Raw genomic sequence first — 25,748 nt, forward strand, 5'->3', positions numbered from 1 at the left:
TATATATATATATATATTACTATCTATATAATATATATATATGTGTGTGTGTGTGTGTGTGTGTGTGTGTGTGTATATATATACAGTTGCAATCAAAATGCAATGACTCAAAATGATTCCACCCCTGCACAACAAGTGTCTGAAGTACTTAGTAGAGCATCTGTTTTCTCATATGACCTGCTGCAAACATGAAGCAGACACCAGCTTCCTGAGCAATCTTAGCCCATTCCTAATGGCCTTCAGTGTTTAGTACACACCTTACTGTACAAACTGAAACTTCAGTGCCTGCTGCCACCAAGACTTGTTGTAGGTCTTTTGCAGTCACTCGAGTGTTTTTAACCACCTGCCTCCTCAGGAATCTGGTGGCAGCCCGTTGATGGCTTCCTCATTCTGCCACGTCCAGGTAGTGTAGCTACTGTTCCTTTAACTTTGAACTTGTGAACTATGCTTCAAACTGTATCTCTAGAAATATTCAATGCATTTTCTATCTTTGTGTATCCCTTTCCTTGTTTGTGCAAGGCAATGATCTCTTCTCTGTAACTCTCTGGACAATTCTCTGGACTTATTTATGGCAGTCCACGTATATAACATAACTGATGCAACTAATAAAGCCCTTGGTTATTTACATCGGATGTGCTTGAGACAACACCTGATTTTTCGAATGTGTGCCCTTAAGAGGTATCCTATTCAGGGGGTTGAATCATTTTGAGAATGCAGTGCACATTAAAAGTATCATTTAATGTTTAGTTTTGAAAAAAAAAAACTCTTGTAATATTAATTAATATTATGATCTATTTAATAATTAATCATTTATTTATTGCACAAGATGGGAAAAAAACATTTTACCAGTAAAAACCTAATTTGCAATAGGAGTTGAATAATTCTGATTGCAACTGTATATATGTATGTGTATAATGTACACAGTGTTGTTTAGTTGTGGTTCGTCACTTCACTGCTGCCGTTACTTTCACTTCCTCTCTTCATCACACAAAGTACTCATATGAAGTTGTACAATCCAGCTTTGCATGTTTCATTTTCATCCCTTCAAGGACGATGAGTTTCCATCAAGCCAACAGACAAAAGTGTTGAATTACTGTTATCAGATAATCAATGAAAACCTGTCCCGACCCTGACCCTCCACACCGAGGGAGGACTGGGTTAAAAGTTCTGTGCCCACCTCCCGGGCTGTGATTAAAACTTCCCCAAAACACAAGACTCATTTCTTATTCCCCCCGTGTGGCGTCATGCATGCCTGCGTGCCTGAAGCCGACGCAGATCCAGGAACTGAACGAAATCTCAAATGACTTCCAACACCAGAGACAGAGAGGCGAGCGCATGTTTCTGATTTCCTCTTGGGTGCCATTTTGCAGATTTTCTCAGCGTACCGAGGCTCTGGGCCAGACAGCACCAAGCCTGTCCAAACCTTCTGCTCAGACAGAAAAGGGCGAGCACACAGAGGACAAGTGGAGCAGAAGGTTGTGCACCAGCTCACGCAATCAAGATCATAAATCCAAGTGGTGTATGAAGGAAATGTACAGATCAATCTGTCCTACAGAGAGGAGACAGATGGAGATGAAGGGCTGCCTCTGGGAAAGGCCAGACTTCATGTCTGCATGAGGGGATCACTGCAGTAACATGAAGCCAGCCTGCTTTGGTCCAGCAGACTCTGACCGCAAGGTCTATTACCTCTGAGGGGTCTGTTAGAATGCTCATGAAATGAGGAATATTCATAAGGTGGAAGGTTTATAGGCTCTTCTATTGAGTCCATTAAAATGAGTAGAAAGAGCCCAGTGCGATCAAACAGACCTGACAGCCAACACGAGGCCCAGTCCCAATCAGCTGACTGATAGAGATGATAGTTTGCTGCCTTCCTGTCTTCCCGGCAGAGTTAAAGTCCATGTAAAGTCAGAATAAATGTGAGTTCTGAGTTTGTCAGACCAAAGAAAAAAGTTATTAACCACCCAGCCAAATTTTAATGATTAAAAATATCAACAAGTTTATGAAATGAGGTGTTAAAATCAGGTAAAAATGAACTCTCAGCTCCAGGACTGTGGGGGCGTGTCCTCTGAATGTGCTGAAGCCACGCCCACTCATGGGAGCAGTCAAGCAGGCATTTTGAAGCAAGTTGAGAAAATGACATGACTAACTTTGAAACACTGAGCGAGATGAATTCATCTCTATCTCTCTGCTAGGGGTGCAGGGGTATGCTCAGGGTGGCCTCAGCGTGTCATCAAGCCGCCCTTTAAGGACCGCCCACAAAATCCTGGACTGAAAACTGGTGAAAAACTGTTTGAACCTCTAACTGCACATTTTAGTAATATATCTTCAAAGTCTTTTCACATGTTTTCAGTAACTATTTTCCAACATATAGACAGGCCATTCCGAGATTGATACGTCATGTATTTGGAAAGAAACTGGAATGGCCTTTACACAGACTTTAAAGATGTCAATCTGACCTCTTTTAGAGCAGCACAGTGCTGTTCATTAAAATCTTTTCTCTCTCTTTATAAGTTTGTGTTTCATTTACTACACACCTCGTCGCTATTTGAATCCTTAAAAGACCTAAAACTGAATCGCGGTTTTTCAGAAACCCCTCAGGCATTTTGGCAGTAACAGAATATTCCAGCCACTGACCCTAACCACTGAAGTGTGAGATTCAAGCATTTACAATTGTGAAGGTGAGCAGACACCCTGTAAACCTGCCACAACATGCCTCAGCAGAGCCCAGTCAGGGAGGGACCAGCACCGTCGGGTCAGCCAAAGGTGTCTGCTGGTACAAGCAGCAGGTCAGTCCAGTGTGGTAGAGCCAAACTACACCCTGCCAGTGGTTCAGCCTCAGCATTACGGTCGTGCTCCCTGTCACTAAGCTCCGGTCCCCGGGGGTTAAACGTGGTAACAGCCGAGTGTGTTTGAAAAGCTGCCAGTGTCGAGCCAAGATCGGCAGGGGAGGATGTTTCAGCTCCTTCCACCCTCGCCGGGTGGAAACTTTCCAGGGATATTGTTACCTCAAACAGAATGCGTCTATCCGAGCTGCACACTGAGACTCTTCAGGAGACTCTGTGTTTGTGTGTAGGCAGGGGGTCCCACTACCGACAAACAGAACTCATAATCTCAGAGGAGTTTGATTATAAAAGTCATTATATATTGTACCATTTCATCAGTGTGAAGATTCTTCTTTTCTCAGAGGAAAAATAAATCATCCAATCCTCCATGTGGCAGATTTTTGCCATGGGGCCTAAATATATTCAATACACACAATCAAGTTATTTTAACTCTTAGGACTGACCTGAAATCAGGTCTAATATATCTTATCTTGAGACTTTTGGATAGAAACGTGTCTGTAGATAAGTATAGAGATCCTTATTATTCGATCACAATTCTTGTTTGGCTGCTTGATTTCAGACTACAATTAACATTTGAGGGAGTCAAACAAATGGAACAGCGATCAAACAGTTTTAAACTATTGGCCTGACACAAATTTTCCACAAAGAGAAGCCTGTTTTGAAGTTATGTAGAGAACAAATAAGAGACAAAACGTGTGACTGTCTACATCCTACTGCCTCTTCAGCCTCTCCCCAAGAACTCTGGGTCTTTGTAATGGATTGCTTACACAGCCGACATTTTGACTTGGCATTCCACTCAGGAGGTCCTGCTATTGTGAGCGCCGGTTCACCATTACTGGATCTGAGATGTCGTTACTGTTATTAAAGTCTGCCTGTGATTTCCTGCTTCGACAGGTTAAAATGTCTGCAGTTCAACCTTTAGAGGAATCATTCATGTACACACAAAAAGTCACGAGTAGCTGTGTGAGGAGTAAAACAGGAGCATAAAGAAAGGTTCAAACCCATGTCAGTGGCATATCACCTGGTTCCAGCAGGTTTCTGATGCTTTGAGATGATTCAGAATAACATTTAAATCGAGGCCTTAACCCTCCTCAGTGCTACCAAGAAGAATTATTTCACCCAAGTTTTATGAAGTCTGAGTAGACATGGCAAACCCAAACTCAACTTCAACTCTTGATCTGAGGTAAAGGAGTAAGCATTGATCAATAAACACTTCATGTCAGCTCCTCATTAATAAATCTTTAAGCCACTTTCTTCTTTCAATGCTTATCCAGCCGATGGTTTCATGAATATGAGTCTCTGCTGAGGTCTAAGAGCCAAAGTGCGCCATGATGGCCGAGCTCTGACGATGGCCCTGGATCGATATGATATGATTAGCCTTCACATCATTAACTTTGCATCAATATTTAGGAAAAGGTCCAGCCACAGACCTGAAGCACAACATGCTGGACGAGGAAGTCTACAGACGTTCTTTCTCATCTCTCCACTAACTCATCTTATTATTGTTACTGTGGACAAACTGAGAACTTATTGATCCCAATATCCATTTCTCACCAGGGATCAGCACAACTGCAAAGCCACTTAAAAGCTATTGATTGTGGCTTCAAGAGCCAGGCCTCATTTACAGCAAGCTGGAAGGATCTGTGCTGACCAGCAGTCAGAGGTGAAGCAGAGAAGAGCAGAAGCCCAGTTTTTGAAGATCTCAATGCATGCACCCAACTGGGTACATAATATTTACATTTAGTCATTCAGCTGAAGCTTTTAGGCAAAGCTACTTACAAAAACAGAAACAATCAAGGTACAGTGTGACAAGGACACATTAGTGCAGCAATATTGGTAATACAATTGATAGTGCTAGAAGAGGAGGTATTCTCTGAAGAGCTTGAGGTCTCAGGATAGGACCTGGTAGGACATTCCACCAACAGGGAACAACAGACGAGAAAAGTTTGGATTGTCCTAAGTGTAGGAGTGGCAGAGCCAGGCGTCGTTCATTGGAGGAGGTAACATATACACGTATAAGAGCGTTCAAGAAGAGCGTAGAACTGGAGATATGTTCTGCTATCATTTTTGTAGCTCTGATTCTGTGAATTCGAAAACTGAGGTTAATTCTAACCGTGCAACTTTAAGACCTGAACCCAACCCAAGACCAGAAACTAGCCTCTGTTAGCTTGTCAGGCTAACGCAGAAACAAGTGCCATTGCTTCCAAACTGAGCAGCACGTTTGTTACCAAGGTTAAATATTTTCTTATATGGGGCGGTGTTTAGCTCAGTTTGTAGAGCAGCCGCCCCATGTGCGAAGACTCAGTCCTTGCTGCGGAAGCCCAGGGTTTGAATCCGACCTGTATGTCATTCACCATCTCTCTCTCCCCACACTCTTCAACTGTCGCTATCAAAATAAAACTTGAAAAGGGGAAAAAAAAAAATCTTAAAAAAAAAGAAAAAGTCTTATATAACATTAGCAGCACGCAGGGAGGATTTACATTGCTTCTTTTCTTTGACTCTGAAAAGCCAAAAAAACAAAACACACACTGTACTTATAATGAGGGATCGGAGTTAAGAACTGGTTCCACAGAGATAAGGCTGCTTCGCAACAGGTCAAACTACCTTGATAATCTATGTCACTGTCTCCACAGCACAAACACAAAACACAAACACTCTGTTCTTGTGGCCGCTTCCAAACTATTTCTCTGCTGAGCAGCTCCATCCAGGCTGCACATTCTGTGGTGAAATCAAGGCTGAAGAAGAGATGAGACAGAGGGTAAATATTTGGATGGGGCTGGGTGAAAATTCAAGACAGCAGAGAGAGCATTTCCACATGTGGCTTCATCATACGGTTCAGTTTGGGGCTGGTTGCCAGATGTCTTACGCAATGCAACACAGAATTTGGGAGAGTGGCCGTGAATTTGGTAATATCAGAGATCCCCAGTATTCAGAGAGTAATTCAGAATAAATTTAAACTTTGTCATCCCATGCTTCTTGGAGGAACAAATGAACTGGAATGACCCCGTTCCAACAAACAGTAAGAAATGGAGAACTGGAAAAAAGATGATGCTGACAGAGTAAGATAAATAAAGTTGATTGACTGTGTAGATGTTAAGAAAACATTGCCATCTATTCTTTTCGACTTAGTCTGACAGTCGGGTAACATTTGCATTGAAAACAGCCATATCCATACCTGTGTCTAACTTATGTATGCCACACACAGACATGAAGTCTCTCAGACAACAGTGGGTATTAATACTCCAGTTGGGTCAGATATAAAACAATGCTCTTTTTCTACCTGTAAGTAGGACGCTTCTTTGGGGAATAAAGACAGTTTTACTTATACCGCGTTGGATACACACCAAAAAAATGAGTGTGTAAAATGACTTTAATTCAATTTATTTTGTCAACAGGTTCCTCATTTTTAGTAAGTTTAACTTAATACAATTACATGGAACCCGTTGACTAAATACATTGATTTAAACTCAACATTTTAATTTTTTGAGTGCACATTCACCATTAGCATTACAGTGTTACATTACACACGTATAACATATAAAATCGCAGCATGTTGATATTGTGTTTTCAGCTTCTGTTTCCATCAAAATGGGCCAAAATATAAATCAGTAAATAAAATATAATAAAACGGCTTTAAATCTGGAAACAGACACATTCTTGGCAGTCCTCAAAAACTTTTAAGGTTCACTACACCAGCCGTGAGGTAAGTGACCCCATGAAGCTCAATAAAAACAGCAGACAAAATGCAGATGCTGCAGAGTTAAAACCAGATGACGAATTCTCAGAATGTTGTCCTTAAGCATTCTAGCATGTATAAGCAAACTGACCGCAGGGCACTGTGAGAAACGTTCTGTTCACTTGGAACTGGGTAGTAGGAGATCCTCCTCTGAATGCAGGGAACTCCAGCCCGGGACGGAGGGAGGAGGGGAGGGCAAGCAAAGAGCAATATAAAGCCTGCAGCTGGGTTTGATGCAAGGGAATCACACTAATGACCTGCAGATGTACACAGCATAAATCTGAACAAATGAGCTTCAACATACGTGTTGTCATCGAGACACATACGTCTATTGTCAGGAGAATGTTAACTGTTTGATGGAGCAGAGGCGGAGGAAGAAATAGCATGCAGAGATGTGGTTATTTACTGCATCCAAAATATGTCAACAGGACCGCAAGCACATTTGAAAAGCATTAACATGGACAACATGGTGAGCACACTGCTGGAGCAGCATGAGGACCTGATATCTGACCAGCACGCTGACATATGGCAGAAGACTGCTTACATACAGTATGACTCTGCTTTAAAGCAACAGGCAACATTTTGGAAAAGAGTTTCTTTGTGCTCATCTTACAGTGAAACACAGTGAGGTTAGAGAAGCAGTTGACTTAAACAGAACTGATTAACAACAGCTGTCTGTTCAGATAATGACATTATCTGAAAAGACATTGGACCAGATGTGTTAAGCTCCATGTAGATCCACAACTCGATCTCTGTGTGCACACAAACATCCTTCCAAAGTTCACGTGGTTCTGTCCACAACTCAGTGCCACAACGATCTCTACTCACACAGATAGGCACAGCCGACTCTTGCATGCATCTGCGACAAGCGTGCTAGCATGTTAATGTTAGACAGCTTTGGAGTTTGGCTAGCAGTTTCCCCCTGCTTCCAGTCTTTGAGCTAAGCTAGGCTAAAAATCATCTTTGAACGATTCAATTTTAGTGAGGAAAAGCACAAATGTTTTTTTTTCCACAACATTCAATAATAAAACTTTTACCAAAAGGAACACATTCACACGAATTTTTCCAAAATTGTTGAAAGGCAATCACAAAACGGTTTACGGCAAATAGATTTGTGAGAAATGGCATCCAAAAATGACAAAAAATATGTGGTAAAAAAATACCGCAACTCCTGTAAGACACAGAAATGGGATGGAATTACAGTAATTTAATAAATATGCTGCAATGAATAGTGATCAATATATGTATGGTCATAAATATACAATAATTAAGGATGGGCTGTTGTTCAGTGGAAGTTGATGATGACCCATCATCAAGTCAGTATAAACACAAAGTTATCTTCCACTTTAAAGTTGAGACCATACAGAGAGCAGAGGTTTGTGTGACTGTGCCACCTTGTCTGTAGTTTCCATCTCAGTTTGTGGTCAGACACGTTTTTCCAATGAACAGAAAAAAAAAATTACAAGTTTCCTCTCCTCACATGTTACACTGAAATGTTTTCCGTTTGAGTCATAACAGTCCTGACAACATGACAAATTGCACCAAACTCATTCTTTCTCTTTTTGCGTCCTCATCCACCCCTTTTTGGTTCCCCTCAAACAAATGGAAAAGCAATCCAAACGTTTCAGAAACGTAGACTGGCTAACACACCAAACTGGGTTAAAGACACTCATCACTAATGGAATGTCTCTCAACTTTTCCACAAAGACAAAATCAAACCACATGAGCCGCTGAGCAACATCAAGTATAAAAGTATGAAACCATCACACACTCAAACTCACATCCAAACAATTCGAAAACATCAGGAACCAAACAGAAACACCTCCTTCTGTTTACGGTCACTCTGATATGGCACGTGTTCTTTTACACAGATCCTGTATTCTGCTGCACCACCCCCATTCAGCCTTGGATATTTAGGTTTCACCAAGTGTGCACATTCTCCTCCCGATTGTTGTGTAGATGTGCTGATGTACAGCATGAGGCACTACTTTTAAGAACCAGGGAGACACTTACAGGCAGGAAATAGTGTTGATGATTTGCTGAAACATCAGTGATGTACTGATGGACTTTGGGCTATACAAATAAAATTTGATTTGATTTGATGGTTGTTAACTTGCAGGCTAAAAGAGGACCTGTTTGTGGCACAGAAACACACAACACCAAACACTAATGATGAGATAGTGTGACTTACACCATGACACTGAAGCAATGCAGTTGAGACAGAGTAATGGTGGCTTTAACATGAACACAGACATACTCATTAGTGCAACACTACTTTGTTTTCTCTGTCATACTGCGTGTGTGTGTGTGTTAATATCAGACTTAAAAATAGAAGGCATGATTAATATCCACCCATTTCCTGTTCTTTATCTAGCCACAGCTTGACACTGACATTTAAATTCTCAGATATCAGAGAGAATGAATTAATTATTTTACTCCATGTGGACACCCAAACTATAACCGCCTCCACTCCTCTGGTCTTTTCCTCTGCTGGGATTTGCTCCCATTCTGCCACAGCAGCTTAAGTGAGGTCCAATGTTGGGAAATAAGGTTTGGCTCACAGTTGGTGTTTCATCCCAAAGGTGTTGTTGGATTGGGTTGAAGGCCAGTCAAGTTGTCCTACCATAAACTGAGGAAACCATCTCTTTATGGATACATGGAACAGAATCTTCTGGGCTGATATAAGCTTTTCAGATATATGTTGGTGTCAGCATGCATGTGATTTAATTAGCATTTCCACATGAAGATACAGAATATCACAGATATGTTTGAGTAAGTGTAGAAAATTGGATACCATTATCTCTATAGTCATTGTATGTGTGAATATTAGGATTTAGTTCATTGAGATATGCAGTAGTTGGCGATGACATAACTTAAAGAGCACTATTTGAACCTCCACTGGTGAAAATTTGTGACATTTGTGTTTGTTTCATGTATTAATGTGAGGAAGGTTCTATCAGATCTGTGTGGAGCCATTATGAACGTTGTATGGAGCCATGAGAGCCGTGAGACTGAAATTCCTTGCCAAAAAGGCAAAAACCACTTCATGAGAGTCTAAAAACAAAAAAAAAATTACTTTTTTTTTTTTTTTTCTAATTTTGCTGTTCTCATCAAACTTTTATATTTCAAAATGTATCATGTATGTTGGATGTGTCTGTAGATACACAAGGGCTGAACTTGAAGGGAAAGCTTTATACTGACTGGTTCAGATAGCAGGACTCCTTTGGAAAAATTCTTCAGTTCCCTACATTTTATGTCTGGAAATTAAAAAGTATTTTGGGTGTACAATAATAGAGACTAGAAAATTTCTAAAGAAATTTTGAGTGTGCCTGACTCTGGCCCCGTCGCCCCCATACATTATTACTGACAGTGCTCAGAAAATTCAGTACTAGAAAAATCCTGCAGAAATTTTGAGACTGACGAGTGGGCTGTTGCCGGGGGTCTGTATTCAAACAGCACGCCTCAAATAGTCATTTTTAACATGTTTATTTAGACACAGGAGCAGCAATTAGCATGTTAGCATTAGCATGTTACCTTAGCATGTTAGCGCTAGTGCGCTAGCAATTATCATGTTAGCATTAACATGTTAGCATTAGTATGTTAGCGCTGATGCGCTAGCAATTAACATTAGCATGTTAACATTACCATGTTAACATTAGCAATTAACATTAACATGTTAGCATTACCATGTTAACATTAGCAATTAACATGTTAGCGCTGATGCGCTAGCAATTAACATTAGCATGTTAGCATGTTAACATTAGCATGTTAATGCTGATGCGCTGACGCGCTAGCAATTAACATTAAGATGTTGGCATTAGCATGTTAACATTAGCATGTATTTAATTCCTAGTGGCTAATGCTAATTAGCATTAGCATGTTAGCCCCTCCCCCCTCTCCTCCTTCAAGTAGGCTGAGGTTGCCAAGAAACCAGGACCCAATCAGCAGCAGCTAATCTGCACCTGTTAAAATGTCAGTTACAAATCCTGACAGACTGAGAGAAAATGCTGAGACCTTCCCTCGAAGAGGAAGGATTTCTGGCCAAACCGTATTTCCAATCATTGAACCAGCTTAACCACAAGCAGGATGAGCCCTTCCTGAACGTCTACATAGTCGTTTTGTGTGTAAATGAAGAAATGTGCCCTTAGGAGCAATTCAGAGAAACGTTACTTCTGCTTTCCTCCAGAAAATTTCTCGCCTTTTTAACATGGGAGTATATGAGGCTGAGGATGGAAGTTGCTGCTGCATATTTGCGTGTCACGCCGAAACTATATATCTGACAGCTTCAACGGTGTTATCACTGCAACCGCCTCGAATTTTCCTACGTTTCTAGCTATAAATGATTTCTGTAGCTTCACATTTGCGGCCACAGTCGCAGTTTATAAATTTATTTTTCGCCGACTTTTTCTCTCCCTGTCCACTCTAGCGATGACATCACTCACTCTAGCTCTGGAAAGTTCTCGCAATACACACCCATTCATTATTTGGCGTGGTTTTTGGCGATTTTTGGCAAAACCGTTTGCCAAAACTCTTAGAAAAGTCATAGCCATCGATTCCCGGCCGAGCCGGTCGTTTTGATACCCGTTTTGTGTATGTGCGACAAAAACTCTGGGAGGAGAAGCGAACCGAAAAAAGCACGGAAGAAACGGAAGACGAAGAATAATAAGCCTGAGAGGTTTTAAAGAGTGTGCTCTTTCAGACACACTCAATAAGCGCGGTGGATAACATATAATGTGCGCCTTGCACGCACACTCAATAAGAAGAAGCCCGAGAGGTTTTAAAGAGTGTGCTCTTTCAGGCACACTCAACTATGGGTGAACAGAACATGTTTTAGGAAAATACCCAGATACCTGGAAAGAGTTCCAGGCTTTGTGCTTGGGAGCAACAAATCAGCCAGAAACGTTTGGACAGCAGTCCCACCAGGGGAGAGGTCAAACTTGGAAAACACACTAAGTCAATGGAGAGACATTCTTTAGTCTCCATTACCACTAAACTGCTGATCCAACTATCAACAACACTTTCACAACACATTTCACCATTTTTGAAGCTTGTTGTCAGCTCAGCAGTGACTGTCTCAGTCCTCCATGTCAGTCTACAACTGATTTAACATCAAGTCACCACAGGAGGGAAATTCAAACTAATGGAAACTACAGACGCTCTTTCCCTAGATCCTCAGCTAAAGTCTCCAAGGACACTGCACAATGTGAGGCCATCTTGATGACTTACAGTAATTTACTGAACTCAAATGAGTGCTATCATGTTGATGTTAATGCCTCTTTTATTGCCCAATTCAACACAGTGAGAAGGACCTTGAAAGCTCCCTTCCACAGACCTTGAGAGCTAAAAATAAAACAGACAGTCGTGTCCCTGAGCTCAGGCAGACACTATGCAACCCAAAGAGAGGAGCTGCAGAGCATGTCACCTGATAGCACAGCTTATGGAAAAAATTTTATAAAACATATTCTGCTCCAAAAATAGCAAACGTCTTCCTAAGATATAAGACGGGTTTGACGTCTGGCAAGCACATCAGTGCTGAAGCAAAGAGGACAGTGCTCGTGCACACGCCCAAAGTTTATGTAATGTTGAAAGTGGGTGCCATTAATTGTAAGGATGCTGTCTTTCTCCTGGCCGCATGTCAAAATGTCTTTAAGTAAGAGACTGGAAACCAAAAGTATGTTCACGGGGAACAACATAAGTTACATTGACATTGAGAAATACAAAGTTAAGGTTCCAATCCAGGACATCCCATATTCAAGGTCTTATGAAATACACAAAACAGACTACAAATGGCCTTCTTCTGCCTCTGATCTGATCTCAGCTTTATAGAGGCACTCTGACTTAGTAAGCCACTTTTTGAAGTAAAAAATCAATGCTCAAAATGTATGTCTAAGAGACCGAGCCATCCTGACATTTAGTCAAAAATACGAGATCCTACATTTCACATTATCCACCTAGAATCTCTTGACTGGATCCTTCCTGCCTACCTTTTTAAACTCCACAACCACAGTTTGTAATGCGCTTTCTGTGAGAAATCTGTAGTCTCCAAGACCAAGCTGAGATAATCCCAATGATATCACTATGATGTCATCAGGCTGTGCTGTTGCTCGAAGGGCAGTTCTTTCTAACCCATCAGTATATTGTTATTACTGTGGTGATCCACAGTTCAGCACTAAGTGAGACTGAATAATACACTACACTCTGAAAAATGTTCACCACCAAGTAATTTGCAGTGAATGAGCTGAAAAATGACAGCAGTATGGCCACTGTTGAGAAAAAACTCTGCATTCTGGGAAATATAGTTGTTGGCTTTCCACTTACCACTATACCACGATATCACTCGCATGTCTGTCGGCCAACCATGAAGCTACAGCCAGAAGCCAGTTGGACTTCACTACATTAAACACACATCCTAATTTGTTTGTTTATTCTGTGCAAAAAAACAGTGTCCAAATGACAAGTTGTAGTTTTAAATGGGTTTTTGTAGTTTTTTATATGTGCCAGACCTTTTCTGGGCCACTGACTTTAACTAGAAGCTTTTTCTTTATGCTAAGCTAAGCTAACCAAAGGCTAGCTGTGCTGTACCTTCAAAATGGCCAAACAAACACGTGAGCGGTATCAATTGTCGTCGACTGAGAAAAAATGATGAACACAGGAAAATAAACTGTTCATGTTCTGAGCAGTACTCACCCTTCTGGTGTTGTCCAGGACTTTCGGGTCAGGCCGACCATAGTTGGGAGGGTTGGCATGGGGGTCGTAGCCCAGTCTAGACAACATGGGGGCGATGACGGCCATGTCCCTCACCACGTCAGCCGGGATCTTCCCCACCCACTTGGACAAGGCCTCCACATTGACGGGCTTGATGACTTGGTCTGTGGACCTCTCCACCCTAACCACAGGAAGAAAAAGGTTTGTTTCAGCTCAGAAGTCACTTCATTGGTTCCACGTTTTTCTTGGCTGTTGAAGCATATGTTTGCAATGCCAAAGATACCAGGTTTTAGTTCCCAATGAGTCACTCTACCACCAAGTGGTTACTTCTTTTCTAAATGTTGTACTTGTTACTGTACACCACCAAGGTTCCTTAAGCCTTGGTAAAATGCAGTTAAACAGCAATTAAACATCAAAGTTCTTTCTGGCGCATGTCACATGTCACAGACCCACTCAATTTATAGTATTACTTCCTTAATGCACAAGTAGTTCCCTTTGAGCCCTGTACGTACATCCAAGTGAAAGTCAACACACATTTAACAGTGTTCAGTGACCAACCGTCACTGCATGACATTATCACTACAGTCACAGCATTAGCATTGTCCCCAAATGGTCTGGTTCATTTGTACATGTTGTTTCTGCAATAAAGCCTTTCAGTCAGAAAGCTACAGCTCGTGCCTCCTGTGAAAACAGATCTTTTCCTAAACCTCACCACATGGTTCTGTTGCCTAAATCTAATATAACTAAAGTTATTGACCTTTGGCTTCACACAGGACACTAACCCTCATTCTTCAAGATGACAGTCCCATGTCTGACCCATTCACCAACCACAAACTGATACTTTCATGGATGCTCTTCATTACATGTCTTCCTTTGACGGATTTGTCAAACATAACAATTTTACCAAACCATTTTGTGGCTGACGTCTGTTTTCACCTTGTGTGACAGCAGATGAGCTTCAAACTTGGAGAGACATGAACATTTTGAAGCAACTCCCCAACACAGAAACGGTTCATAGCAGAGCAGTTCCCTCACTTCTGTTCACTGTAAGCATCTAACTGGCTGTAATTGGACCATGAGACTCTATTAAAGATGGCTTCCTGACCTCCCTCTCTCAGGAGGGCCCTGTTAAATATTCGGAATATGTGACCTCTTACTGTAATAGTTCATTCCTGCATCAACATGCATCACATTTCATATGATTTACCGTCTCAAACAGCACATATGGGCTGAATACAGTCTCCTTGACCTCATTACCCCTTATTCAGGTTAATCTTACAGACTGTGTCAAAGATGAAACACTGTTAAAAACTGTGCAAGGTCAACAAATTTTCAGATGAAGCTACAGAATCAAAGTGACTTGCCTCAGACGACATCTAGAACGCTCCACCGTCTGTTTCTGGATAACATCAACCACAACTGTTAGTTTTTAAAAGCAAATTCAGACTTCTTGATAAATTATTAATTGTCTGCAATTAAATATTCATGAAGCGAGGGGATTGAAGCTGCTGGACTGCAGCTTTTGTTTTGTGGAATGAACAAAGTTTGCCTCCACTGACCAAAGGGGCACACTGATGGAGTCCTGTTAGTAGATTACATTAGAACAGAAAACCAACTGACTGAAACACATTTAGGTATTATACAAGCTCCAAATACCACATCCCTTTATAGTTAGACTGGGTGTGACAGAGCTGCATTTAGACGTCTTCTGAAATAGACCTTCAGTTTGTCAGAACAGACTGTGGGGAGATAAAAGGTCGCTGAACACATTACACCCAGAAAAACAGAAGTTAATGTACACTGACGTGTGTGTGTGTGCGGTGTGTGTGCACTAGCAGCGTCTGTCCTCTTTTACAAGACTGCATGTGCATTGTGACGAAGATGCAATCATCCCCACATACAACGTCCCATCGTATTGATCTGTTCAGCAGTTTTATTTTACATCACAGTAAGAATTAGTCACATTTATACAGTGTAGCTATATTTCAAGTCATAAACGTAACAAAAGGCAATACAAAGTGTACCCAGCAGTATGAAACCAGTGAAAGTGGCACAACTGACTGGAACACTGGTAAAAGGGTCAATGAGGCTTCCATTTATCCTGCTGCACTTCTGGGTTCCCAAACCCGTCTGATCAATGTAAAGTCAGCTGTTTTGTATTTTCATTTTCCATGAGGCCAGTCTAATAAAATGTGAGCTTGGAATTTTAAATTGTGTGAAGAACATTTCATTCAAGCCTCCTCCAGTGTACTGAAAGCCACTTCTTTTGAGCCTCCTGGCTGTTGCTGGTATTTCAGGTTGCTCTCCCTCCCCACGTCTATTTACCGTCTGCAGTCCAGCTTCTCCATCCTTATGTTTCCTGTCTGCCTCTGTCCCTCAATATGGCAATTCACTTCCCTCTAATCCATTTACTTTGCAATTGAATCTTTACACTGTACGAGTATAGTCTCCTGCATGATTAATAGACTGAGCTGGTTTTGTCATCTCAGGAGGACGGTGGAGATGCTTTCTGAGAGACGGGCCGTGATCCAAATATCCACTCTGCAACAAATGGGTAGGGAATCACTTTAGGTAACTCCATCAAGACCCAAGAGGCTGCTAAGTGTCGACGTGGAACATAAACTGATAAAGACAAAGACTGAGTGTAGCGAACGCAGCTCAGCTTCACCATCGTGGGTTAGATGCTAGCAATCTTTTTGACAAAAGAACGGAGAATCTCCTCTTTACACCAACACACACATTTTTTCTGCCTATAAATAAAATCTGTATCACACAAAAAACATCTGAGCCCCCTGAAAATAGCTGTGAACTGTCTGGGGAGTTGTACTGTCTATGAGAGTGGATCCCAACCGGAGGGAGGGGAGTCCTTTTGGGAAGCCCTAACCCACCACTGCCTGTAGATGTGACAATTCATGGAAACAGCCGAACCAAGAAGTTCTAGTGTCTACTCTAAATCTTAACCACAGTGCCATAATATCAAAAAACTAAGCTGTGGCAAGCGTTAAGTAGACTGTGCTTTATTAATAGATCACAACCAAAAAGGTTAGTACCTAATGCTTGATGACCACACACTGCAGGTCAGTGTGTATCCTACATGCATTGCAAACTGGGTCACTCATGACGAAATCACTCTTGCCAAACAAACAACACCATCATCATAGCTGAATGGCGATACATTCAATATTTACCACAGCTAGTCAGCAACTAACCTGGAAGTCCGACTGGTTTTAGGCCATCAAGCAAATCCACTTAACAAATAAAGCACCCACACATCTGCTGGGAGCTGTCGCTGTTTAATACACCAATCATTAGCACAATGAATCAGATAATGTATAACGGTTGCTTGTTGTTTGTGTCCTCTAATGGTTCTGTTTCAAACCAGTCAGTCAGGGAAAAGCCAAGTAAACTAAACAAAACTGTTCATCCATGTCTACTAGTGGTTAGTAGCGCTTTACTACCAGCTGTGGATAGGTGGAATAGTGTGACACCACTGGCTGTTATTGCACATGCACGAAAAACAACTGGTCATGGAAAAACACTCCATAGGGTAATCAGAAAATATTCACATTTAAGAAGCTAAGTCAGAGAATCTGGACTTTTTTTTTCCATTTTGTGGACATCCATTATAAAAAACATTTGAGGATTAATTTATTGGTTGACAGCTACATGGTATTTAAGATTAATTGTTCAGTTCTAATAGTGTTTGACTTGATTGTTGCTCTCCAAAAAGGGGCATGATAAGAGCAATACTAGCACTGAAGACCAGACACCTGCACTCAACAGCACAACAAAAGGAGGGGGGAAAGTCCAGGGACATAAATATCCCATCTTCTGTTTGTTTCCTGTCATCAATCTAAACTCATTTGCATCCATACTGCTGAACAAGTGACACACACACACACACACACACACACACACACACACACACACACACACACACACACACACACACACACACACTTCTCAGCTTTAAATGTGATGTGACAAAAAACCTTTCCGTCCATCACATGACCACTTCCCTTCAGACTGATGCTCTTAATGGCCTCCAGCTTGTCAATTATTCATTGCTGGGCCTCCTTTACCCAAGGTGGTGTTCTGTATCACCAACGGCTGATAACAGAGAATCGCATAGAGACATCAAGATCCCAAATAGGATGAAGAGTTAGGGAGGAGGGGTGGAATGGCTCCCTGTTCTGGGATAAGTAATGGAGCAAGTCGCTCAGCTGGGCAGGGCCTCCACTAAATCAAGGCCAAGTAATTGATGTTAATGCTAAGACAAGGTCCCGCTCTGGGGCCTGGCTGCCCACTGATTGAGATTTTCATGTAGATAGAGACCCTGAAGCTCACGGGATTGTGGAGAGCAGGGAGTGCTGGTGGTTGAAGAGGGCAAGAGGCATTTTCTGCCAGGTGTCATGGGGGTTGACTTTAATGCACTGTGGACAAAGTACTTAAGAGGAGGTGGGGCAAAATGTTTGATGGTAAAAGGTAGTTGTGCTGCCCCGAAGGCTACTTGTGGCTGGCCTCCTCTAACATCAAATTGTATCAGGGCCCATTTAGGCAAATGGCATGATGGTAGACCAAAGCCTGTAATAGCAGACTGTGTACAGACTAAAAACTACTGCACAGCACACACAGAATGGAAACCTTTTAAGACTACATTATACACACATAAAGTAGACACACTACTGTGCATTAAGTTCAAGTTTTGATGTGCTTGTCAAAGAATTTTCATCATGGAGTCCTGGCATTCAAGAAAGGACGAGCAACTTTCTGTTGATTAGTTATGCTGCCATAGGATTAGACTGCTGGAGTTTTTCCTCACTCGAACCGAGGGTCGAAGGACAGAGGGTGTCACTCCCTGTACAGATTGTAAAGCCCTCTGAGGCAAATGTACTTTGTGACTTTGGGCTATACAAATAAAACTGATTTGATTTGATTTTGCAACATGAGATGATAATTTTGACATGTTTAACGGATGCTTGAGCATTGTGTAAGAACAGTCTGCATCTTTTGAAAGATCAAGTGCTTAACAGTTATTGCATATTTTCTTTTTTCTTCTTAGTCATTCTCTTCCTATTTATAGATTATAAAAGCACACAGCACAGTACTCTGGTTCCACACCTTTGAATCTGAATACATTTTCAACTCGCAAAGAACTGAAAATATATCACCAACTACTTTGACTTTTGCATTAAGTTGTTGGCTTTAGCTTATTAAATATGAAGATGTGATGCTTATCTCTGTTTTATATACAGTATCTCACAAAAGTGAGTACACCCCTCACATTTCTGCAAATATTTCATTATATCTTTTCATGGGACAACACTGAAGAAATTATACTTTGATACAATGTAAAGTAGTCAGTGTACACCTTGTATAATGGTGTAAATTTACTGTCCCCTCAAAATAACTCAACACACAGCCATTAATGTCTAAACCGCTGGCAAATTGGGCCCATGTCTCAATATTTTGTGTGGCCACGAGGGATGGGCAATATGGACTAAAAAATGTATCCCAATAATTTCTGGTATTTATCACAGTAATGATAAAAATATAAACACCAATTCTGCCTAATCTCTCTCTCATCAGACATAAATCAAAATAAACTTCTTTGTGTCATTATTTTACAGCGTAAACAAGTCAGACTCAGATTTAGAAGCTGGTACATGAAATAAACAAAGTGAGAACACACACAGGTAGATGATCAGAGTTTAGTCTGTAAATCCACCTGGATAGTCTCTGCTTCAGAGACATTTCAGGATGTCTGTGGAGGTTTGACCTATCTGAGTGTCTGATTGGTGTCCGGAGTGTAAGGAAATAGCTCCTCGCTGCCCGGTGTATCTGCTCCGCCTTTCGCCATGTTTGTCAATATGCGTGTTGGGTTGCGAGTGTGTCGCACACGTACATACATACATCATCAATGGGAATTCATCGTTTTTATCGTGGGATGACATTCTTACCCTGGGGAACGTTATATATTGTTAATGTACATACGTCTATTTTCCAAAGACAACCTCTGGATATAACGCTGAGCACATGCACTCAACTTCTTTGGTCGACCATGACAAGGCCTGCTACGAGTGGAACCTGTCCTGTTAAACCACTGTATGGTCTTGGCCAATGTGCTGCGGCTCAGTTTCAGGGTGTTGCTAGGCCATCAGTATGAGAGAGTGTGAGAGTACTAACACCAAATTTAACACACATGCTCCCCATTCACAACTGAGACCTTGTAACACTAGCGAGTCACATGACACCGGTGAGGGAAAATGGCTAATTGGGCCCAATTTTGACATTTTTACTTAGAGGTGTACTCACTTTTGTTGCCAGCGGTTTAGACATTAATGGCTGTGTGTTGAGTTATTTTGAGGGGACTGCAAATTTACACACAAGCTGTACACTGACTACTTTGTATCAGTGTCATTTCTTCAGTGCAAGACATAATGAAATATTTTCAGAAATGTGAGGGGTGTACTCACTTTTGTGAGATACTGTATCCATAAGTGGAAGCAATCTGAATATGTCACCATGGCGGGCATTTTTCACAGTTCTCTTGAAAGCAACAACAGGCAACGTGCACCAGGAGATACAGGCTATAGCGAGGCTATCTTCCTGTGTCCAATTTTTTATGTAATGTAACAAACAGAGTGACAAATAAAATGGCCAAGAAAGGATGATGTGGTCCTACATTGTAATGGTTTCTTTGGCGCCATTTTCACACAACACAGAATGTCATGTTGAACGAAGTGATACAGATAAGTCAGTCACTGGAGCACGATGTCAGGATAAATAATGAGGTGAAAATGAATTGGCATTGCTGCTGTCTGCATTTTCCCGATTCTCACACCAGTAGGAGGAAGAAGGCATCAAACCAGTTCAAATTGCTGCTTTAGTATCAAAACAGTATATTTATGTCTACTACTTGCTTAAGTACACTAGTTTTACCATGAACGTTTTGGCAGAGTTGTGACAGTGGTGAGTCCTTCTCCCCACAGCCTTTAGGTAGTCACTGGCTGCAGATTAAGGCTGTAGCTTATGTTAGTGTTTATCGCTGCAGATATACACGCTCGTAGAGAAAACAGAATTCAAGCATGTGGTTAAGTGCTTGAGCCTAGTACAGTGATAGTCTGCCTTCTATGAACAAGCACAAGTTGCAGTTGTTCAGGACGTTATTCTGATTGTGATTCTGTTTTGGTTTGGAAATCACTGTTTTATCTGTAAGGATTGGACCCTGGTTGCATCTGTTAACTGTGGACTGTTTGATGTAGGACAAAGCAGTGTCTCCTTGCCTGTCCTCAGCTCAGAGGGCTCTGGTTAAGGTCTGCCAGTCATTAATATTTGATAGGAATCAATTTGTGGAGGGGTGTCGTGTGCACTAAATGACCACAGATCTGCATCTGAATCCCAAAGAGCTCTCATCACTCCCCCTCCCTGTGCGCACATTTACATTTTGGCCTTGCGTTTGTTTTTAGATTTCAAGAGGTGTAGCATCATATAAATGTGCTAGTGAAAAGGTTAAACATACAATCCCTGTTTAAAGATATTTTTTTGGCCTTTTGGAGCTTTTTTATTTGACAGACAGCTGAAGAGTGACAGGAATGTGGGGAGAGAGAGATGGGGAATGATGTGGGAAAGAGCCACAGGTCGGATTCAAACCCTGGGCCTCCGCAGCAAGGACTGAGCCTTTGTACATGGGGCGGCTGCTCTACCAACTGAGCTAAACGACACCCCATACAATCCCTGTTTAGTTCAAACATGACCCCTGAAGAAGACTTATCCTTTGCTCATATCTGGACACAACTGATGATATTAGTGTGTTATGAGAGACAGGGACATCGTGGCCTCTCTCTAAAAACTCAAGAGTCCTTACCACTGAGTCGTAGTGGTCCACTGTCGTAGTAGCATGGCTGAAGAGCACTTAACAGTCTCCATGGTTTCTGAGCTTGAACCACAACACCTGACAGCATCTCAAGATGAGCTTTTGAGTTAATCAGCTTTGTTTGCGGGATTCATCTTTTGGTTAAAAAATATGTTTCTTTGCTTCATGACTGATATTGAAAAGGGTTGAACCTGAAGGCTAAATTTAAAAAAGTGTTTCATGACAAAGAAACTGTAGTTATCCCATTTATTTTTAAAAAGATACCAAAATCTGATCTGAAATTATAATAGAACATATTACAATAATAAGATGTATTAATGTCATTACATTAAATATGTATCTGACACTTTGAAATAAGAGCTGTAGGTGTAACTTTGGCACATCTTTCTTTTCATGTGAAGCCTGATATAAATGCTATATACTCCTGGTTCTATTAAATTCTATTCTATTAACTGTTAAATCAATAAAATTAAATTATTGACATGTGAATAAAACTTGACAGATGATATGACGTTATCAGTTTGTCTTTTTAACTGGTGTAACGTGTTTAGGATGGGCAAAAAGTTAGCTGCTTATTTACAAAGACTTAGAGTCACAGCCTAGTAAATCTGTATTTTCCCAGCTATGACATCAGAATTCAGTCTCTTGCACACAAATATATCCACACACACTCTCTGATTTTGTAAGTACAGGTGAAATGCGCACGCTGTAATGCTAATCGACAGACAGCTGCCACGGCAGACCTGGAGAGCTGTAGGGGGGACGGCGGGGGCAAAGCCAGAGCTTCTTGAGAAATAAACACCCAGGGGTCACATCAGATTCCGCTCTGATCCATAGCAGAGGAAGGAGAGCTCACGGTTTATTTTTTTAAACTTTTGGGATTATGGGGTGTTGTTTAGCTCAGTTGGTAGAGCAGGTGCCCCATGTACAAAGGCTCAGTCCTTGCCACGGCAGCCCAGGGTTCGAATACAACGTGTGGCTCTTTCCCGCATGTCATTCCCCATCTCTCTCTCCTCACATTCCTGTCACTCTTCAGCTGTCTCTATACAATAAAGCTCAAAAAAGCCCCCAAAAAAAAAATCTTAAAAAAACATTTGGGATTAAAAGTGGATTTATGTTCACTCTCGGTGCAGATTGTTTTTATAGCTGTACGAGACAAAACAAGTAATCCAGGAAGTTGGTGAAAATACTTCCAGCTAAAGGGGTGAGAATGGAGAACCAGTTCCAGTTGAGAACCAGCTCCAAATTGTCTGATCCGTTGGAATTACATGCCTCTGACCTTTTATTGATTCTTCTCCCGGTGTGTTGCACACTGCAAAACAATGACGTCATGAGAGACAGAAGTTGAAATGCTGCCCTCTTTTTTTATTTAGGCCAGATATGACATACCGTATTTTCACGACCATAAGGCGCACCGTACGAAAAGGCGCAGTCTCCGTTATGTATGCCATTACTGTATTTAACACACACATAGGGCGCACCGTACGAAAAGGCGCAGTCTACACACACATATGGCGCACCGCCTTACAACAACACACACACAAGTATACAAGTGTGCGTATTTAAAAATAGAGCGGGAGCAAAACTGAGTTTGATTGTGCTTTATTTAAGTCTTTATTACAAAGTACTAACATTTTTTAAGCACATTACCGGTAATCGTCATTAATCAAACCCATCGAAGTCCTCATCCTCCGTTTCTGAGTTAAACAGCTGCGCTAAATCAAATATGCCAGTTCCACTTTCTTCGCTGTCAGAGTCACTTTCCGTGCCGTGCGGCCCCTCGGAAATGATGCCGGCTTTTGCGAAAGCTCGAACAACAGTGCCAGTAGACACGTTAGTCCACGCATCTACAATCCATCCGCAAACTGTGGCGTAACTTGCCCGGCGCTGCCCTCCACTCTTTGTGAAACTGTGGTCTCCATCTGTCATCCATCGCTCCCACGCCTCTCGCAGCCTTACTTTGAACGGCCGGTTCACACCGATGTCCAGCGGTTGGAGTTCCTTTGTCAGCCCCCCCGGAATAACAGCAAGTGCAGCGTTCATTTGTTTCACTTCTTTTTTCACATCGGCTGTGAGATGGGCACGTTGTTCTCAACACAGGTTTAACAACACACATAGGGCGCACTGCACTATAGGGCGCGCTGCACATTTTGAAAAAAATATAAGACGTTTATATGCGCCTTATGGTCGTGAAAATACGGTATTCCTCCTTTAAACTAGATTACAATGCTGACACAAATTCAAATAAGAACAGTGCATTCTAATAAAAGACAGGCTGGAATAATTCACTCTGCAGATTTGCTAGCTTCTGTACAGATGACCTATTGTTTAAACCTTTAGAACATTGGACCAGTCAATACTAATCATTTATATGTGCCTCTTATCAAGCAAAGATAGATGACTGTGTCTACTGGATGGTAAACAACAGATGTGAATCTCTGTAATGTGATTAGATATTAAACTAAAGTTAGAACTAACCCTTTTAAACAACATCAAATGACAAGTCAGGACCAAACAGACTGAACTCAGGTCGTGGCTACAGGTTTCTCTAAGCTCTACTCAAAGGTCGGCACTTCCGTGGGCATATACTTCTTGCCATGTTATGATCGGTAAAACTTGCTGTAAACATGGAGCAGAGTCTCTCTGTAACCTGACTGTTTAAATACTTTGTGAGCCAGGCTGTGACGAGAAAGAAACAGACTCAAACAGTGATGAAATCATGAAATGAGAGGAGCCGAGCACGCTCGATTGGACATACATGCCTTCAACTACAGTGGATCTGGCTCAAGTTGCTTTGTCTAACTCATTCTTTGGTCCTCTTATTTTCCCATGACCTCATCCACAACCACAGAAGGAGGACATGCTGGCTCTTTCCAGGTCAGAGGTCATTATACAAACTCAAAGAAAACTCTCAAGAGGTCAGCAACTTGGTAGTTGTGTCATTACTGAGTAGACTGTTTTAACACACGTAAGCAGGTTTATGAGTCTTCTTTATGTAGTAATGATTTCAGGGTTAAGAAGGCCGTCCTTCAGCCACAAGAGGTAGGTTCAAGCTCATGTGTAAACACATGTGAGCTCTGCTGAAGAGTCCTCGAGCTTTGAGGTGGAGAGCTGGAAAAAATAACATTCCTCTATAAAGATGGATTATTTATGTGTAGTTGTGTACTGAGGTTATCTTTGGTCAAATGACTTATCTTGTATCAGTTGAATGTTTGCTTGATGCTTTTGTGACAAAGCAGTTAGTTAAGCCTACTTATCCTCTACACCAGTGGTAGGCAAATAGTTTCCCATAGACCAAATCCCACCCTCCAACAAAAATATTAATCCCAATGAAAAGTTCAAGTTTCTCCTTTTATAGTTTTTATACATAACTATGCAAGATAAATAGGCTGATGTAAAAATATTACAAACTAATATCACAAAGAAAAGCAATGCAAACCATGGCTACTGTCCCCCCCTCTGAATGGGCTGTTTCCTCGAGTAATTCCTTCACAAAAAATGATCGAGGAATTTCCTCTGCCTCGAAGCCTAGTTTAATTAAATTTAAAGCTCACGTTTCACACAGATTCTTTTTAGTGTGACACAACGTGCTTACGTTACAGGCTGCAAAGTGGAAGAAGACGGAAGCGGGCTTTTGGTAACGTGTGTGGACAGTGTTGACGTTCATAATGGCAGACTCCGGGACCGAAAACAGCGAAAATGAGCAAACACAGCAAAGCGAAAGTAATAACAATAATAATTTTATACGATAACTCAATTAATCGGTAGAATATTTGACAGAACACTTGATTACCAAAATATTCGATAGCTGCAGCCCTAGGCTGTTTTAACCTCAAACTCTACATATCAATAATATATCGTCTTAAGTAAGTTACATAAGTCTTTTCACGTGTTTTCTGCTATTCTAACTATTTTCCAATTTAATGTATTTTGAAAGAAATCTCGGAATTGCCTCCTAATAAATCATTGTTTGGTCTAAAATGGCAGGAAATATTCAGGTCATCAGATGCATCATTTTATCTAACCAAAGGTCCAGAAAACAGAAAATATACATTGAAAAGTTGCAACCAGTGAATTTTTTTGATTGATTATCACAAATTGTACTCAACCATAACTTCTTTTTGCGAGTCTTGCGGCATCCAAAGTTTTTCCTACATGGACAAAGAGGGTAACTACACCCCAAGTTGCCACTAAATCCTACTTACTGGTCTTTAAAATTTCATTATATAGTTTTACTCCATGCCTGTGAAACACTGGCCCACAACTGAACTGGATTTCTGACACCTGCTCTTCATTATGATCCCTGCTGTCTATTTTTTTCTTCTCAAAGTGAAACAGATCAAAGTCATGGACACCAAGATGGAAAGCAGAAGTAAAGATGAAGTAAAATGAAATATGTAGCAAATTTCACAATTTCTAAGTAGAGGAAGGAAATTTACCCTCACTTTTTACTACAGAGGAAGTGGGAGGAGTTCATAAAGAAGTGCAGTAAAGGCAACGGGCATTTAGAAGACACTGCTCAATGAACACAAAGCTTTTTAATAAAAAACATGAGTCTTCTCATGTGCAGCCACAACAAACTGTGGCC

At 41.3% G+C, this 25,748-nt stretch overlaps 1 protein-coding gene across 2 annotated transcripts in view; it reads right to left on the reverse strand.

Annotated features, from left to right (window-relative positions):
* tpst1 (tyrosylprotein sulfotransferase 1) overlaps window positions 1-25,748 on the reverse strand; it is a 53,186-nt gene that overhangs the window by 3,057 nt on the left and 24,381 nt on the right. For both annotated transcript variants that reach the window (XM_019259385.2, XM_019259386.2), the window contains exon 3: window positions 13,267-13,465. In XM_019259385.2, the coding sequence (XP_019114930.1) occupies window positions 13,267-13,465 (199 nt within the window). The remainder of the gene's footprint in view (window positions 1-13,266; window positions 13,466-25,748) is intronic.

Source organism: Larimichthys crocea, chromosome VII, assembly GCF_000972845.2.
Source record: "Larimichthys crocea isolate SSNF chromosome VII, L_crocea_2.0, whole genome shotgun sequence".
Classification (NCBI taxonomy): domain Eukaryota; kingdom Metazoa; phylum Chordata; class Actinopteri; family Sciaenidae; genus Larimichthys; species Larimichthys crocea.